Source organism: Delphinus delphis, chromosome 15 (assembly GCF_949987515.2).
Source record: "Delphinus delphis chromosome 15, mDelDel1.2, whole genome shotgun sequence".
Classification (NCBI taxonomy): Eukaryota; Metazoa; Chordata; class Mammalia; order Artiodactyla; family Delphinidae; genus Delphinus; species Delphinus delphis.
This window is the reverse complement of record NC_082697.1, coordinates 50,929,950-50,948,750: the sequence shown is the minus strand read 5'-3', so window position 1 is coordinate 50,948,750 and position 18,801 is coordinate 50,929,950. Positions and strand designations below refer to the sequence as shown.

Below are 18,801 nucleotides of genomic sequence, written 5' to 3'. Positions count from 1 at the left end.
CGTCGCCGGTATCTCTGCCAGTGCCGCCTGCCGGCCCAGAGCGCGACTCCTCACGCAGGCGCAGACCCGCCCGCCGCCCGCCGGAGTTTTCAAATGCACCAGGCGCTCTCATTGGCCCGCCCGGGGGGGCGCGCGCCACTGTTCGGCCGGGCCCCGCCCCCTCCCCCCCACTCGGGCTCGGACGCTCGCGATTGGCCGCGCCAGGATGCGAATTCGAACGCCGGCTGTTGATTGGTAGAGCTTGCGCGGCCGCCCCGCCTCCCCGGCCCTGGCGGGTGTCCCTAAGGAGCGTGGCTCCGGGCCTGGCTGCAGCAGTGTCTCTGAATCCGCTCCGGCCCGCGTGGACCTGGCCTGTTCTGGGCTTAGGCCTTGTGGTTGACTCGGCGGCAAGAGGTCCTGGCGACCGGAGGCCACGGCGTGCAATGGTTTGTCAGTGAAGGTCTGAGCGGACCGGCCGCGCCTCCGAGCCCGGGGTCTCGGAGCGGGGACCCCGACGTGGTCTTCTACCTGCGGGGACGCAGGCTAGCCGGCACCCGCGGGCTGCGCCTCACCGAGGCTGGCCCTGACCTTTCCGACCCGCACCCCGAGGCCGCACGCCCTTCTTCCAGCCCTTGCTTCAGGCGAGGAGACCCCTGGTTCGGTGGCCGAGTCGCTGTTGGCATAGATCGTAATGCAGAAAGTGGAGTCCAGAGACCTGGTGCTCGAAATCTTCATTGACTCATGCAACACGTTTGACTCCTTCCTCCCTTGAAACGTGGCTCACCCTGGACCCCTCCTCCATCCCTGCCCAGGGCAAGCCCTCACCTTCTCACTTGGACTAGATATCGTCCCCTGTCAGTCCCCAATGTCTCCTCGTGGTCACCTGGGAGCCCAACTAAAATAGAAGTGCACACCTGCTTGCTTTACTGGCTGCTTTCAGCCACAGCTGAGCGTTCTGTTTACTCAGGTATTAGGCAGTGCCCACCCAGTCTGTCTTTCTGCAACCAGCTCACATCCCACCTCTTTCATGAGACCTTCGGACAAGGAAAGAAATGCAGTCTCCTGGGAGAAGTGTTTGATGGAAGAGGACAGAGTGGCTTTTCCTGGAGAAGCTGGGGAATATGGTCAAGACTCTCCTCCCCCATTTCCCCACAGCCTCAGACAGCACTCTGTCCCGCTACCACTTATACTCGCTGAACCCCTTCAGGGTACTTGGTCTGTGCTCAGCAGCCGAACACACAGAGGAGCCATGGTGCCAAGGCTCCATGCCAGTCTGGAGCAGGAGACGAACGGATGACCACAGCATGGGATATGAGGCCTTGGAAGCTGGGGGTGGAGGAGGGGCAGGGGTGATGTTCATGGGAAGAGGAGTGGGTAGAGCAGAGCAAGCTTGGAACTTGCTCCCCAGATGCCCCACGTTCCCACACCAGAGGACAGGAGAATCCACAGGACCCCTAAGGGTTTTCAGTCTTCTTCACCTCACCTTTGTTTCCATTGGTTACTGTTTCCCAATTTGGTACTTTGTTGTCCTCCCCCTGCACTGTTACTTTCTTTGTTGCTGGTCTCCCCAGGGCAGAGGTACACTCTCTGTGTTAGATTTTGGTGGCATTGGCTTCACCAGTGAGTGAGTAAGTCACGCTCTCGCTCCCCTGTGACGCTGCGTGTCTGTGGAGTCCAAGTGGCACCCTGACCAGTCTCTCAGTTGTCCTCTATCTTGCTCCTATGTCCTTACCACTCTTTTTATTTATTCAGAGGTAAAGTTTTCTTGTTTATCAGGAAATAGGCGTTCTTCTCTTGGCTCTGCTGCAGCCATGCCATCCGTCACCCCCAACCACTGCCCTGGCAGTAAGAGCCCCTGGGCTCAGAGGGGTGATGAGCCACTCCCAGAAGGTGTGAGAAGAGCCCATTTCCCATTGGGCTTCAGGAAGGTGAGAGAACTCACTGGAAGAGTAGATTTTTGGGAGCTCAGGCAAGTTCCTGACTGGAATAAGATGGCAGTTGAAGGCCTGGGGTGAATGAGAAAGAAACTCAAGGGTAGCAGGGTGCAGAGGGGAGAGTAAGGAAAAGTGAAGCAGGCTGGGAGCCTGAGGCATCCCCCACTCGGAGAGAAAGGAAGAGGAGCCTACAGAGGAGGCAGATGAGGGGCCATGGGGGGCCTGGTGCAGTGGGGAGAAGGGGGCAGGGGACACTGAGATGCCTCAGAGAAGTCACAGGAAAAATGGATGGAGTGGGTGTGGCAGCCAGGCATGTGACAACGCTGTACTTTTGGTGAGTGGTGAGGGGAGGTAGGGAGTGTGGGCAGGGATGGTAGACACCACTTTCCCAGAGCTGAGCTGAGAAGGGAGGGAGAGAACTACCTGCAAAGGAGAAGCCGAATGGGGCTTTGTAGAGGGGCGGGTGTGACCATGCTGCAGGGAGAAAGGCTATTGGGCAGGGCACTTCTCGGAGGAGAGCCCTCGTGACAAAGGTACACGGCCACACCCATCTGCACTCAGGCCGGATGGTCTGAGCTCACAGGCTTAGCTTAGTTCTTCTCATGCCTGAGCTGCATCAGAAGCACCTGTTAACACAGATTGCTGGTCCTCACCCCCCAGACTTCTGATTCAATGGGTTTGGGGTGGGGCCTAAGAATCTGCATTTCTAACAAGTTTCTGGATGATGTGGATGCTTCTGGTCAGACTCCACTTTGAGAACTTCTGCCTGAGTTGAATCCTGGCTCTACCATCTGTTGACCATGGAAAGTTGCCGGATATCTCTTAAGTCTCAGCTTACTCTTCTGGGCAATGGGATAATAATCATGTCCACGTCATGGGTTGACGGAGGGCCATATACAGGCTCACCCCTAACACTCGCGTGGGCCAGGGCAGAGAACAAATGGAGCCCCACAAATCCAAATATTGAAAAATGGTGCTTTAAGTTTGCAAACTTGTCAATCTCTTCTCTCCTCCTACCTTCAGAAGTACGGCATCATTACAACCATGGTCACCCCCAGGCCTCCATACTCCTGACAGGACATGGCAGGTGTTGTTCCTCTGAGGCTGCTTCTATGGCCAGGTCTCAGTGAGGCTGAAAGCCACCCAGGTGGGACTTGAGGGGATCTTTTTCCACAGAAATGCACCTGGGTCCTCCATCAGGCCTCTAAGGTGAGTGGCCTAAATCTGGTAGAGAGCTGCCCCCACCCCTCCACCCTCAAGCTGAGCTCACTAGGTCCTCAAGTTGCCTCTGTAACCCTTGCAGCCCATGGCAGGCTGTGTGCACCTGGGCTAACCTGGCACTGGGAACTCTTTATTACAGCAAGACAGCCTTTGAGGGAAGTGGTGAGGGAGGCTGGGAGGGAGGCCAGGAGGAAGACCAGGAGGAAGACCTGAAGGGAGGTGGAGTGGGAGGCCAGGAGGGAGGCTGGGAGGAAAGCTGGGAGAAAGGCTGGGAGGAAGATGGAGTGGGAGGTGGAGTGAGAGGTGGAGAGGGAGGCTGGGAGGGAGGTTGGGAGGGAGGCAGGGAGGGAGGCTGGGAAGAAGGTGGAGAGAGAGGTGGAAAGGGTAACAAGGGGCCTGCAGGTTCTGCCTTCGCTTGTTTGTTTTCCCCTTGGTTGGGGGGCACAGGGCAGGTGAAGCTCAGGAAGATGTCCTCCAGAGAGATCTGGTTGACTGAGTAGTCTTCCAACATGTACTTTTTCTTGGCTTGCTCCAAAATGCCAAACACCTGTGGGAAACGAGGAAGCCGCTATAGATGATGGGCACAGGGAAGGGGAGAGGAAGGGTCTTTGGGGTTGTTACAAAGCCCCCCAAAGGCCCATCCCTCTCTCAGCTGCTCCCAGACCACCTCTCAAGAAGTCAGTCCTACAGAATTGAGCTCTCTGTGATTTTAGGGAAAGGGACCCTGGCTGTGAGTGGTGCCAGAAGGCAGAGGCCCCAGCTGGGTCCCTGGATTGCTGTGTGACCCTGGGCATATGGTGTCCCCTCTCTGGGTCTGCTCACCTCTCTGTGAAATGAGGGGGCGGGGGGAGCTGACATCCGAGGTCCCTTCCAACTCAAACATTCTTATTTTCTATGAAATCCATGTGAATGTTGCAGCAGCACTGAATAAGACTTCCACCCGAAAGAGAGAACACCAGAAAGTGGGTGACATCAGAGGTGTGCTCCCTCTGATGCCCAGGTATGTGCTCACCTTCACCCAGCTGAGGTCATTGCCAGGCAGGTGGTAATGGACCATCCCTTGGTGCTCATCTTCCAGGACACTGCCTGAACAGTGTCCCCCTGAGGGCCGGGCTGGATGGCCAGGGGAGGGCGGCCCAGGCCCCTGGAATCGTGGCCCTCGTCCCAGGGGTCAGGGATGGACAGATGCACAGATGACCTCTGCACAGCAGCACATACCTGGGAAGGTCAGGTCCACGAATGCCTTGAACTCTTCCAGGGCCTCCTGCTGCCTGTCGCTCCAGATCTTGGCCCGTAGGGAGTAGCCACTGCCAAACTTGCTCTTGAGGTTGTGTGGGCTGCCCAGGCACTTGAACTGACCCTGCACCATGATGGCCAGCCAGGTGCACAAGGCCTCACAGTCCTCCATGCTGGGGAGAGGGAGTGGAGGCCTGACAAACGGCTGGGAGATGCTGATGCCCACCATCCACGTCAAAGGCTTGTGCAGATAGGAAGGTGTTGATGCCCAGATCAGGCTGTTCCTGATTCCCATGCTCAGGGTGTGGCCCACATGGTAGAGCCTGGGGACTCTCCTCACAGACTCTTACCAGATGCTGACAGGTCTTCTCTCCACCCAGCCCCTCCCGGCCCACCCCTCCCTCAGCCCCGGTCCTGGCTTTACCTGTGGGAGGTGATGACAATGGCCTTGCCAGACCTGCAGGCCCTCGCAACGGTGCCCCAGAGCAAGCTCCGGGCCACGGGGTCCATGCCAGTGGATGGCTCGTCCAGGAAGATGACTGTGGGCTCTCCAAGCAAGGCAGTGCCGGTGCTCAGCTTCCGCTTGTTGCCACCGCTGGGGCAGAGGGGGAGAAGTTGGGTGATTGGCAATCTTAAGTTTCCAGTAGTACAATCCTCCCCCCTTTTTTCTTCTCTATTAAGAAAGTGCTCACGCCCCACGGTGGGGCATTCAATAATATGGCCCACCACCCTCCCTCAGGGGTGCACTGTGACTTGGCTGTCCACTCAGCATCTAAACCATTTCCCTGGACACAGGGATAGGTCCAGGGTGAGCACATGGTCCATGAATCTCATTTGAGGGTCTCTATGGATGTTAGGGGGATAAGAGCATAGGGCCTTTTTTTTTTTTTTTTTTTGCGGTACGTGGGCCTCTCACTGTTGTGGCCTCTCCCATTGCGGAGCACAGGCTCCAGACGCGCAGGCTCAGCGGCCATGGCTCACGGGCCGAGCCGCTCCGCGGCATGTGGGATCTTCCCGGACCGGGGCACGAACCCATGTCCCCTGCATCAGCAGGCGGACTCTCAACCACTGTGCCACCAGGGAAGCCCCATACGGCCGTTTTAGCTAACTTTATTTAATGAACACATAGCATTTACAATGTACAAGGCACTGTTCTAAACATCCCAGGTGTTAACTCATTTAATCATCAGAAGATGCAAGGAAACACAAAAACATGCTTGAAACCGAAGTCAACAGAAGAAAGAGACAGAGCAACACCATCTAACCGCCTCTGACTTCCCTGTCCCGGGAGTGGGGTACTGCTGCCAGCCTGCAGGGGCGCTGTGCACAACTCGAGGGGTGGCCTGGGATTCCGGACATGTGTGGCCTTGCTTTGTTTAAGCTAACTGGAGTTGGGTTAGGATCATTGGCAACATAAGACTGAGGAATCCCCCAGGCTTCTCAGCAGAACAACAGCTCAGATGCCTCATACAGAGCGGGATAAGGTAGTGTGTGCTTGAAATGCAAGTCTACCAGAAATCAGAAGCCCTTTGTGAAGCGACAGGAAGAATAATACCAATGGTGCATCAGCCCGTCCTCAGCCACATAACTGCCTGGGGCCAAGAGGAAGCTGTGCCTTGGGGCAGCCCAGGCCATTGACCCATTCTTACAGGGGAGGGAGGCCATCTTCCCAAAAATCCACGCAGTGGCATGGACCACAAAACTACCCCAAGCACGGCGCTGACACGCCTTGCCCTACCCCTCAGCACTGAGAAGAACCACAACACATCTTATTACCGGAGGGGGAAGGGCCGAGGGAGCCCCAAGTCTCACCTGTAGGTCTTCACCAGGTTGTTGGCGTACGTGTACATGAGTAAATCATCAAGAATTTGGTCCACACAGGCACTGATGTGGAGCTTGGGGATGCCCCGGAGCTGGGCGTACATGACCAGTGTCTCCTTGTCCGTCATGTGGTCCAGCAGGACATCAAACTGGGGAGAGTAGCCGATCCACTGCCTCACCTGGGGTTGGAACACAGCCCAAGGGGTAGGCGTGTCAGAAGGAAAGCTGCCAGTTGGGCAGGGGCCTGGACCCTGCCTCTGTCCTGTGCACCCCCATGTGTGCCACATGAACAGATATGTGCCATGGGGTGCCAAGGTCCAACAGTGACGTTCAGGAGTCTGGATGCAGCACTTGCTGGTGGCGTGAACCCCAATTCTGGAGGGTGCATGTGGGGCTGGAGTGCTTATTTCCTGCCTGCCTGGCAGGAAACCTCAGTGCCCAGTGCTCCCTACCTCTTGTCACCTTCCAAGTATATGGTCAGCAGAAGACGCTTTATTATTTCCCCTTTAAACACATTTTCTATTAGACATGTAACCCACGAATAGATTTTCTTTGTAAGGCTGCTGGAGTCTCTTGGCAGGGCACGCCCCGGGCAGTGCAGTCACATGGGGGTGCACTTCCAAACTTTTGCACGGCTGGGTGCTCCCCATAGGGGACCAACTGTGTTGCAAACAGTATCATCCTTTATCTACCATTCTGCAACTTGCTTTTTTAACTCGCCATTACGTCTTAAAGATCTTCCTTGGTCAGTAAATACAAACCTACTCCAGCTCAGTTTAACTGCTACTTAGTCATCCAGGAAACATTTCTAGATTTGAGTTGGCTGTTTATAAAATATTCAGGCACATATGTGATATTTCCAAGTTTTTGCCGTTATGAACTTGCAGCAAACCACCCTGATTTGTGCCCATGTTCAAGAGCTCCCCTGGAATAGAAGATGACAATAGTATGATACCATTTTTGAAAGATAATCAGTGTTCTTCCTTCTCCTTTCCTCCTCCCTTTAAAGCAGCTGGACAGCTCTGGGCTCTGCCATCTGGGGGTGGCGTGTGGGGAGACCATGACGGGGTGCAAACCAGAAAATCACCTGGAATGTCTGCTTAGGGAAGAACATTTGCATCACCCAACTAAAGACAGGGCTTTTTTTTTTTTTTTTTTTTTTTGCGGTACGCGGGCCTCTCACTGTTGTGGCCTCTCCCGTTGCAGAGCACAGGCTCCGGACGCGCAGGCTCAACGGCCATGGCTCATGGGCCCAGCTGCTCCGCGGCATGTCGGATCTTCCCGGACCGGGGCACGAACCCATGTCCCCTGCATTGGCAGGCGGACTCTCAACCACTGCGCCACCAGGGAAGCCCAAGACAGGGCTTTGGATTCCCAGACTGGGGCTTCCCCTGAAGACAGATGTCACTAGTCTGGAGGGAACTGCTGAGAAGAAAAACGCAGATGACTTGAATGAAGATGCTTCAAATATTTCAGTATTAAATATAAAGATTTCTGATTGCCTTTATCAACTGATTTTAACCTAATGTTTCTTCTATTTCTACTTTGCTAAAAAATTTTTTTTATTGAAGTATAGTTGATTTATAATATTAGTTTCAGGTATACAACATAGTGATTCAATAGTTTTATAGATGTTCCTCCATTTATTACAAAAAAAGGCTGTATTTCCCTGTGCTGTACAATATATGCTTGTTGCTTATTTATTTTATACATGGTCGTTTGTATCTCTTAATCCCCCCCATCTTGCCCCTCCCCACTGGTAACCACTAATTTGTTCTCTACGTCTGTGAGTCTGTTTCTGTTTTGTTATATACATTCGTTTTATTTTTTAGATTCCACATATAAGTGATAATATACAGTGTTTGTCTTTCTGTGTCTGACTTATTTCACTAAGCATAATACTTTCTAGGTCCATCCATGTTGTTGCAAATGGCAGAATTTCATTCTTTTTTATGGCTGAGTAATATTGCTTTGTTTATATATATATATACACACACACATACATACCACATCTTCCTTATCCATTCATCTGTTGATGGACACTTAGGTTGCCTCCATATCTTGGCTATTGTAAACAATGCTACTATGAACATTGGGGAGCATGTATCTTTTAGAATTAGTGTTTTAGTTTTCTTTGGATATATACCCAGACGTGGAATTGCTGGATCATATGGTAGTTCTGTTTTTAGTTTTTTGAGGAACCTCCTTACCGTTTTCCACAGTGGCTGCACCAATTTACATTCCCACCAACAGTAGGTGACGGTTTCCTTTTCTCCACATCCTCACTATCATCTGTTATTTGTAGACTTTTTGATGATAGCCATTCTGACAGGTGTGAGGAGATAGCTCACTGTGGTTTTGATATGCATATCTCTGATGCCTAGTGATGTTGAGTATCTTCTCATGTGCCTGTTGGCCATCTGCGTGTCTTCTTTGGAAAAATGCTTATTCAGGTCTTCTGCCCACTATTTTTTTTTTTTTTTTTTTTTTTGGCTGTACTGCATGGCTTGTGGTATCTTACTTCCCCAACCAGGGATTGAACCTGCGTCCTTGGCAGTGAAAACACGGAGTCCTAACCACTCGACATCCAGGGAATTCCCTTCTGCCCATTTTTTAATCAGGTTGTTTCTTTTTTTGATATTGAGTTGTATGAGCTCTTTATATATTTTGGATATTAACTCCTTATCAGTCATAACACTTGCAAATATTTTCTCCCATTCAGTATGTTGCCTTTTCATTTTGTTGATGGCTTCCTCTGCTGAGCAAAAGTTTTTGAGTTTAATCAGGTCCCATTTGTTTATTTTTCCTTTTGTTTCCCTTGCCGTAGGAGACAGATTCAAAAAAGATACTGCTATGATTTATGTCAAAGAGTGTTCTATGTTCTCTTCTAGGAGTTTTATGGTTTCTGCTCTTACATTTTATCTTTAATCCATTTTGAGTTTATTTTTGTAAATGGTGTGAGAAAACCATGGTGTTCTAATTTCTTTTTTAGTTTTTTACTGAAGTATAGTTGATTTACAATCTTGTGTGAGTTTCTGGTATACAGCAAAGTGATTCAGTTATACATATATATTCTTTTTCATCTTCTTTTCCATTGTGGTTTATTATAAGATGTTGAATATAGTTTCCTATGCTATACAGTAGGACATTGTTATTTATCTATTTTATATATAGTAGTTTGTATCTGAAAATGTTCTAATTTCACTCTTTTACACATTCTTTTACAGTTTTTCCAGCACCTTATTGAAGAGACTGTTTTTTCTCTGTTATGTATTCTTGCCTCCTTTGTTGTAGATTAGTTGACCATAAGCGCATGGGTTTATTTCTGGGCTCTCTATTCTGTTCCATTGATCTATGTGTCTGTTTTTATGCCAGTACCATACAGTTTTGATTATTGGAGCTTTGTAGTATAGTCTGAAGACAGGGAACATGATATCTCCAGCTCTGTTCTTTTTTCTCAAGACAGTTTGCTAAGAGTTAAAAAAAAATCAGGGCTTCCCTGGTGGCCCAGTGGTTGAGAGTCTGCCTGCCAATGCAGGGGACACGGGTTCGTGCCCTGGTCCGGGAAGATCCCACATGCCGTGGAGCAACTAAGCCCGTGAGCCATGGCCGCTGAGCCTGCATGTCCGGAGCCTGTGCTCTGCAACGGGAGAGGCCACAACTGAGAGGCCTGCGTACCACAAAAAAAAAAAAAAAAAAAAAAAATCATGAGTGGGTACTGAGTTTTTATTAAATGCTTTTTCAGCTTCTATTGATAAATATTTTTCTCCTTTCATCTGTGAAGGTAGTGCTTTACATTGGTGGATTTCCTACTGTTAAACCTTACTTACATTTCTGGAATAAACCTGATGATTGTAATTTTTATTCTTTCAATATACTGCTGAATTTGTATTGTTAATATCTTATTTAGGGTATTTATGTTCCTGTATGAAATTGGCCTATGGCTCATGTTGGATACTGTCTTTGGTTTTTCGCTTAAGATTGGGTAGCGCTCTGTCTTCTCACCTATGCTTCTGAAGCGGTTATACAAGAAGGAAATAACTGTTTGGTGGTGGTTGGTATACTTGCCCATCAATCCCTTTTAGCCTAGACTCTTTTAAGAAGGGGTAGATCTTTAATCATTATTTCAATTTTACCTGCAGTTTTGGTCTATATAGGCTTTCTATTTCATGAACAAATTTTGGGATAGAAGGCTTGAAAATGTTATCATTTGATGCAAAGAAAATGAAGAAATGTGATGTTTCTTACACACCTGAGTTTGCAGTAAGCCTGTTGCCATGGTGGCTCATCTGGGATGGCCAAGGAGTCCTGCTCAGAGCATGGTGGCACCATGGACCAATGACAATCCCACAGTGGAGCCGAATGATTCTGAGTGAGTAACTCTGACAGAAACGCATGTGGACTCTCAGAAGTCACTGCTGATTTTTAGAATACTAGCAGATTCTGGTAAGAATGTATTTTAGGAAATGTGAAAGAATGCTTAAAAATATTTGTACAGGGGCTTCCCTGGTGGCGCAGTGGTTGAGAGTCCGCCTGCTGATGCAGGGGACGCGGGTTCGTGCCCCGGTCCAGGAAGATCCCACATGCCGCGGAGCGGCTGGGCCCGTGAGCCATGGCCGCTGAGCCTGCGCGTCCGGAGCCTGTGCTCTGCAACGGGAGAGGCCACAACAGTGAGAGGCCCATGTACCGCAAAAAAAATAAATAAATAAAATTAAAAAATATTTGTACAGATAAAGGGTGGTAAGCAGAAGGCTCACAAAGGAAGAGAGCAAGGATATAGCTCTGTTAGAGTTTGCTGATGAGATTAATCCATGTGAGATTTCTAGGAGAAATGGAGACGTGGAGGAGCAGGTTTAACTGTATTTAAATTCTATATTTCCAACTATGAATTTTCACAAATTGCCAGGAGGTGATGTGCAGATGGGTTCCAGGGAGACTGAAATCCAATTTCTTGCCAGCCAGGCAGGATGAAGGTCTTATAGGCAGATGCCACTTGATTTTAAATAATACAAAGAAATGTAGCACTTCTTATCATTTGAGTTTATGGAGTAGGTTCATACTTTCTTGTCTGTGAGCTTCAGTAAATGTCTGTTGGATGGATGATTGATGACAATTATGCCAGTGGGAGGGTCTCTCCACGACCATCTGCCCTTGACCTGTCTTGTTTTGTCTTTTATTCCTTTGTTTGTTCATTTGTTCATTCCTTCTTTCTTTTTTACAACAGCTTATTGAGATATAATTAGCATACCATACAATTCATCCATTTACCACAATCACCCATCAGATGTGTTCAGTTCAATGGTTTTTAATGTAGTCACAGTGGTGGTCCATGATCACAATCAACTTTACAGCATTTCATCACTCCTCCGCAGAGCAACTTCAAATTCATGAACAGTTACTGCCCACTTTCCCCACTAGTCTACTTACTGTCTCCACAGATTTCCTGTTCTGGATATTCCATACAAACAGAATCACACAATCTGTGGCCTTTCGTGACTTGCTTCTTTCACTTAGCATCATGTATTTAAGGTCCATCCATATTGTAGTGTGTGTCAGTGCTTTCCTTTTTATGTTTTTTTAAATTAATTAATTTATTTTTGGCTGTGTTGAGTCTTCATTGCTGCGCACAAGCTTTCTCTAGCTGTGGCAAGTGGGGGCTACTCTTTGTTATGGTGTGCAGGCTTCTCATTGTGGTGGCTTCTCTTGTTGTGGAGCACGGGCTCTAGGCATGCGGGCTTCAGTAGTTGTGGCACACAGGCTCAGTAGTTGTGGCTCGTGGGCTCTAGAGTGCAGGCTCAGTAGTTGTGGCACAGGGGCTTAGTTGCTCCACGGCATGTGGGATCTTCCTGGACCAGGGCTCGAACCCGTGTCCCCTGCATTGGCAGGCAGATTCTTAACCACTGCACCACCAGGGAAGTCCCCTTTTTATGGTTGAATAATATCCTATTGCAGGGATAGATCACATTTTTTTTATCCATTCATCTGTTTGTTGGTGGACATTTGGGCTGATTCCACCTTTTGGCTACTGTGAAAAATGCTGCTATAAACATTCATGTACAAATTTTTGTGTGAATGTAACTTTTCAGTTCTCTTGGATATATACCTAGGAGTGAAATTGCTGGGTCATATGGTAACTCTGTGTTTAACCTATCTTCTCTAACAATCTTAATCTTTTAATTGGAGTCTTTAGTCCATTTATATATAATGCAATTATTAATATATTTGAATTTAAATCTACCATCTTATTAGGGCTACCTACTTGTCCCATGTGTTCTTTGTTTCTTTTTCTCTCGCACTTATTGTCTTCTATTGACTATTTTTTATAATCCACAGGGCTGCCTGAGTGTCTTCTTTTTTCTTTAAATATTTATTTATTTTCTTTTTTGGCTGTGTCAGGTCTTAGTTGCAGCACATGGGATCTTCCCTTGCGGTGTGCAGGCTTCTCTCCATAGTTGTGGCATGGGCTCAGTAGTTGTGGCACAAGGCAGATTCTTAACCACTGGACCACCAGGGAAGTCCCCTGTCTTCATGACATGGCCACTAGCTTCCCCCAGAGTGAGTGATGTGAAGGGGAGAGTGTACTCAAAACATAAGCTGCAGTGTCTTTCATAACCCAATCTCAGAAGTGACATGCCATCTCTTCTACAGTATTCTGTCAGTCACACAGACCAACCCTGGTACAATCTGGGAGGGGACTACTCAAGGGTGTAAATATCAGGAGGGGGTTTTTAGGGGCTGTATAGGAGCAGTTTTTATATGTTTTTGAAGTTAAACTGATATAAATTCAAATTAGAATGTTATAACTTTAGGATGTTAAATGTAATTCCCATGGTAACCACAAAGAACATAGCTATAGAATATACCCAAAAGGAAATGAGAAAGGAATTAAAATGTTTCATATGAGGTACCTAGAGTAGTCAAACTCATAGAGATGGAAAGTGGAATGATAGCTGCCAGGGGCTGGGGGGAGGGAGATGGGGAGTTAGTGTTTCATGGATTCAGAGTTTCAGTTTTGCAAGTTGAAAAAAGTTCTGGAGATAATGTTTATGATGGTTGCACAACAATATGAATGTACTTAATGCCACCGAACTGTACATGTAAAAATGGTTAAAATGGTAAACTTCGTATATATTTTTCCACAATTTAAGAAAATAATTAATTTTAAAAGGTGTTGAAAGGATGTGGATAAATTGGAACCCTCATACATTGCTAGTGAAATGTAAAATGGTGCAGCCACTGTGAAAATAGTTTGGTGGTTCCTGAAAAAGCTAAATAGAGTCACCATAAGACCCAGCAAACCCACTCCTAGGTATATACTCAAGATAACTGAAAACATGTTCAAACAGAAACTTGTACGTGAATGTTCACAGCAGCATTATTCATAATAGCCAAAATGTAGAGACAACCCAAATGTCCATCAACTGATGAATGGATAAACAAATTGTAGTCTATCTATGCAATGGAATATCATTCAGCCATAAGAAGGAACAAAGTAGCGACGCACACCAAAACCTGGATGAACCTCAAAAACATTGTTGTAAGTGAAAGAAGCCTGATACAGAAGGTCACATAGTATATGATTCCATTTACATGAAATGTCCAGAACAGGCAAATCCATAGAGACAGAAAGTAGATTATTGGTTGTCAGACGCTTGGGGGAAAAGGGAATGGGAAGTGACTGTTAATGGATGGGGTATTTCTTTTTTTCAGGTGACGAAAATGTTCTAGAATTAGATGGTGATGATGGTTGTACAACCTTGTGAATATACAAAAAGCCAATGAATTGTATACTTTAAAAGGGTGAATTTTCTATGAATTATATCTCAATAAAAAAATGTAATTAACAAATTCTGTTTGCAATACTCACAAACTTGATTGCACTCAGTCTGGTTCAGGCTCTTGGCATTGCAAAACTTCTGTAGTTCAAAGTTGTAATATAAGTTGGAGAAAGCCATCCCCAGGCAGTGGCCTGGAAGCGGTAGAAATGTGTGATCCAAAGACTCTGAGACTTTTGTGTAGCCTAGATCTGTGAGGGGAATAGAAAATATTAACTCTTCTTTCAGGAAGAAAAGGGAACATCCCCTAGCAACTCTCTGAACTCACTGTGCCTTTTATCCTGTATAAAGGATCTGTTATCTCTATCTGTTGCTATATCTGTCTCTGCACGTCACACTGCCAGGCCCAAGACCGGAATCAGGTTCTCCCTGACTCCCAGTGTTCCCTCTTCCCCTGTAGTCATTCAACCTCCAAGCCATAAGTATTTTTCTTTTGCAGTGCTTCCTGAACCTGTCGTTTTACTTCTATTCCTATTGTTTATGCAGACAAATCAGAAAGAGCTTGGTGTGTTTGAGAAAACCAGCAAGAACGTGGCTGCAGAATGGGATGCACCTGTGGAAGCAGTGGATTTGAAGGCTGGAGGTTTACAAATGAGTTAGGGCCAGACAGGAGGGTCTGGTGGGCCAGCTTTGGAGTTATTTGAGTGTCATCTTACAGGTAGGTAAGAACACAGTTCCTGCCTGTACAGTTTGTAAAGCCAAAACCATCATTATTTGCAAATGCTGTACATTATCATGTACCTAGAAAAGCCACAAGAATCAATCAAAGAGCTATTAGAAATAAAAGAAAGGGAACTTCCTGGTGGTCCAGTGGTTAGGACTCCACACTTCCAATGCAGGGGACACGGGTTTGATCCCTGGTCGGGGAACTAAGATCCCAAAAGCCTTGCAGCCAAAAAAAAAAGAGAGAACAGAATAGACTCGCAGACATAGAGAACAGACATGTGGTTGCCAAGGGGGAGGGGGTTGGGGGAGGGATGGAGTGGAGTGGGAGGCTGGGATTAGCAGATGTAAGCTATTACGCATAGGATAGATAAACAACAAGGTCCTACTGTATAGCACAGGGAACTCTATTCAATATCCTATGATAAAGCATAATGGAAAAGAATGTATATATGTATATAACTGAATCACATTGCTGTACAGCAGAAATTAACACAATATTGTAAATCAACTATACTTCATTTAAAAAAAAGAAATAAAAGAGAGGTCAGTAAACTGGCTGGTTATAAAATAAATACACAGAAACTGGGGTCTCTTAGAGGTTTGAGAAGCCAAGTTTTTAGGTTCATGTTATATTGAAAAGTGAAGAAATGCCAAACGGGGTTATAAATAAACTGTGTTATATTTAAAATATTTTAAATGTTTATTTACAACAAATAAACACAACTGCTCTGCAAAATAAATATGCTACTCATAAGCTAATTAATTTGTAAGAGGATTAACTCATAATGTGCTGCTTGGGTCATGAGCCAGCAGTGGGGCCATGTTTACAGTCCACAAATGTAATCAAGCCCTCACCCACCCAACAGGCCACTTCGTGCTTATCCCTGATAACTACACGTGCTACTAGCCACCACCCTTCACAAACCACAAAATATCCTCACGAACAAAAAGGGGAAATAACTGGGTGGGATTAGAGCTCTAATTTCAGACTTCATGACTAGTCACACCACCAGCTCTAAACCAGTGGGTAGTCCAAGGGAGAGAGCCTGTGGACGTGTGACTTACAGATTCCCTGAAGAGAGGCTGAATAAACTCTTCATATAAAAAATGAACTCTACTCTCAGGGCTTGGATTTAGAGAGTAGTACAGCTTTTGGGTGTCAATCTGTGAAATTCCTGTCAGTGGAGGCTACTGTGATGTATGGTGAGGTGAACTTGGATATGACGTCTCCAGACCAACATTTCCTGGGCCAGGACTCAGAAACTGAGCATCAGAGCCAGGGTCCACCCATGCGGCTGGAGGTGCAGTTTGGGGCACAACTCAGAAGTCGTGGCTCCACACTGTCGCTGAGGCCCCAGAGTCATGGCTCTGGTGACCAGACAGCTGCATCCAAGGAGACCATGCCTCAGCAGTACAGCTGCAAAGATGGCAGACATGGCTCTGGGAAGGAGACACAGTGGGTCACGTCCTCCTCATTTTTTCTCTTTAGAATTCTAAATTTGGAAATCTAACCTGGAGACTGAGGTAGAGGGGAGATGGGAAAACTACCAGAACATCAGCAGTGCAGCTCCTGTGTGGGGTAGAGAGAAAGACTTAACCACTAAGCAAGGCTCATGAGCCCAGACTGGGAATGAACAATCAGCCACGGTCTCCTCCCAGACCTTCTCCTGTTCAGCGAAAATCTTCGGGCCCCTAAGAGACGAGTTGTTGAAATCTGAGAGGGGACAACCCCATGCCCCAAGCTCACCCTAACCAGAATCAGTTCACCAACAATACGTGTAATCAAAGGAACAGATATTTACAACTTCTGCTTGTTTTCCTTCCTTCCTTCCTTCTCTGCGGATCCTACTCCAAAGCTTGTTGAAGACTGAGGAGAGGTCACAAACCATCCATATCTAGCCCTCCAACTGAAGGACTTTTCTCTGCCACATTCCTGGGTGGGATTCATCCTTTTCTGGATCTTGTGTCTTCTTTCTCCTTTACTTTACTCCTTCACTTTGCTGGCCTATATCCTTAACTTTCCAAGAAAGTGACGTGGTGACTTCAATTTCTGTTTGCCCATTTGAAATTGTCTTTGTTCTGTCCATACACCTGACTGACAAGTGAATTCAGTATAGAACTCGTTGTCATCTAGGAAGCATCTGGGTCTTTTTTCATTCAGTGTTGGATATTTGATGGATCCCTTCAATCTTGAAGTTTGTTTTTTCAACTCTGGGAAATATTTTTGCTTTATTTCTTTGGTAGTTTCCTCAACTTCATTTCCTCTGTTTTCTCTTTCTGGAATGCTTATCAATTGAATATAATAGCATCTCCTGGACTTACTCTCACGTTACCTGCCTTTTTTCTCAACTTCTCCTATTTCTCTTATCTTTTTGCTCTACTTTGGCAGGTTAATTGACTTTATCTTCCAACACTTCTGCTAAATTTTTATTTTGGCAATCAGCTCTTTCTTGTCCTCAAAGTTTTTCTTCTTCATGGAATTCTGTTGTTTAATAGATGCAATCTTTTCCAAAATCTTTGTTTTGTTTGGTTTTGTTTCCTGCATGGCCCTACCCCTGTGTCTCCTTTTTGTTGGTTTGTTTTAGTCTTTTCTTGGCTGCCATCCTCAAGTGATCAGTGATCCTTGATTGGTCTGTCTATTCAGAGAGACAAATGAGGCACCAGGAGGTGATTTGCTAGCTTTGTTTATGGAGGTAGGGGGCAGGCTACATTTTAAGGCAATTAGGCAGGGGACCAGTCCATAATGTTTAGGTCTCTTTTGGAAGCAGTTTCAATTCATCAAGAGGAGGGATCTCTGACTGCTTCCAGGTGGGGAGTGGTAGTAGGGCCAGTGGAGATGGAACAGACTGTTTCACTCCCTTTCTCTGTGGTCCCAAGCCTCTCGAGGATTCTGTGTTGCTAAATTAGATACTTGCTCAGCCATTTTCCCCTCTGAATGCACTTTAGATGTTTCTTCATTGTGAATTCATACATTTTTATTTCCTTTGCTATCGTTTTAGTAGAGTCTCAAGAAAAAGAGCTCAGATTTAGCTTTCATAACTCTCTGTCTACTGCCATGGTGACAGCATCTTAATGAGGCCTCTAGGGCATGTGTACAAGGGCCAAGGGCCAGCCTCTAATGTATAGTTTTCTTTCTCAGGGAGTAGGGATGGAGCCTGTGAAGGCCCTGGCATCCTTTTCCCCAGACCAGAGGTGAAGCTTCTTGCCTTGTCCCAGCCTCCCTCTTTTTATTTTTTTATTTTATTATTATTATTTTTTGCGGTACGCGGGCCTCTCACTGTTGTGGCCTCTCCCGTTGCGGAGCAACAGGCTCTGGACACACAGGCTCAGCGGCCACGGCTCGTAGGCCGAGCCGTTCTGCGGCATGTGGGATCCTCCCGGACCAGGGCACGAACCAGTGTCCCCTGCATCGGCAGGCGGACTCTCAACAACTGCGCCACCAGGGAAGCCCCCTCCCTCCTCTTTGACTCACCCGATTTCCAGTTAGTTTTAGCAGTTGCCTCCTGCTAAGCAGAAGAAGTGCCTTGGTCCCTGTATTGCTGCATTGGAGGGAAGAGAAGAAATAGTATGAAGGAATCTAAGAAGAAACAGATCCCAGCAAGGCCAAAGGATCCAGAGAGAATGTCCAGAGAGTCAGGTGCTAGCTTGGTCATCTTCTCTAAAAGCTCTGCTCCCATCAGGGCCCTCAGTGTCCTTGGACTTTCAGGTGCTTGTCCCTCTCGGGTGGGTTGAGCGACAGAGAAGAGGAGAAAGGGAGGAATCCTTAGATTCTCCCTGGAGATTAGGGCAAACATTTCTCAGAGTGATTCCCTGTACCACCTGTGTCGGAATCATGCAGGATGTCTTTAAGTGCTGATCAGTGAATCTCAGATGGAGTTTACAGCTGAGAACTGCTGGATTTGGCTTCCCTCAGGACAGGCCTTTGTGTATCCCCTTTCCTCTGCCTGCAGTGTGCTTTTTGTTCTATTTCAATCATAAAGTCAAAACACTGTCACTTTTATGATCCTCTCAGATGAAAATAATTCCATCTCTGAAATTCCACAGGTGGTATGTATGAGAACTGGAAAAGGCACCACAAACTCTGAGAGTTAAACTAGTAAAATAAATTC

At 47.0% G+C, this 18,801-nt stretch overlaps 1 protein-coding gene across 1 annotated transcript in view; it reads right to left on the bottom strand.

Annotated features, from left to right (window-relative positions):
* Positions 1-108: 108 nt before the first annotated feature.
* Positions 109-18,801, bottom strand: part of LOC132437657 (ATP-binding cassette sub-family A member 17-like) — an 80,658-nt gene continuing 61,965 nt past the window's right edge. Inside the window, 8 exon segments of the mRNA XM_069541383.1 lie at positions 109-507; positions 1,192-1,252; positions 3,344-3,681; positions 4,147-4,220; positions 4,353-4,543; positions 4,795-4,965; positions 6,183-6,370; positions 14,063-14,217. Coding sequence (XP_069397484.1) covers positions 109-507; positions 1,192-1,252; positions 3,344-3,681; positions 4,147-4,220; positions 4,353-4,543; positions 4,795-4,965; positions 6,183-6,370; positions 14,063-14,217 — 1,577 coding nt within the window.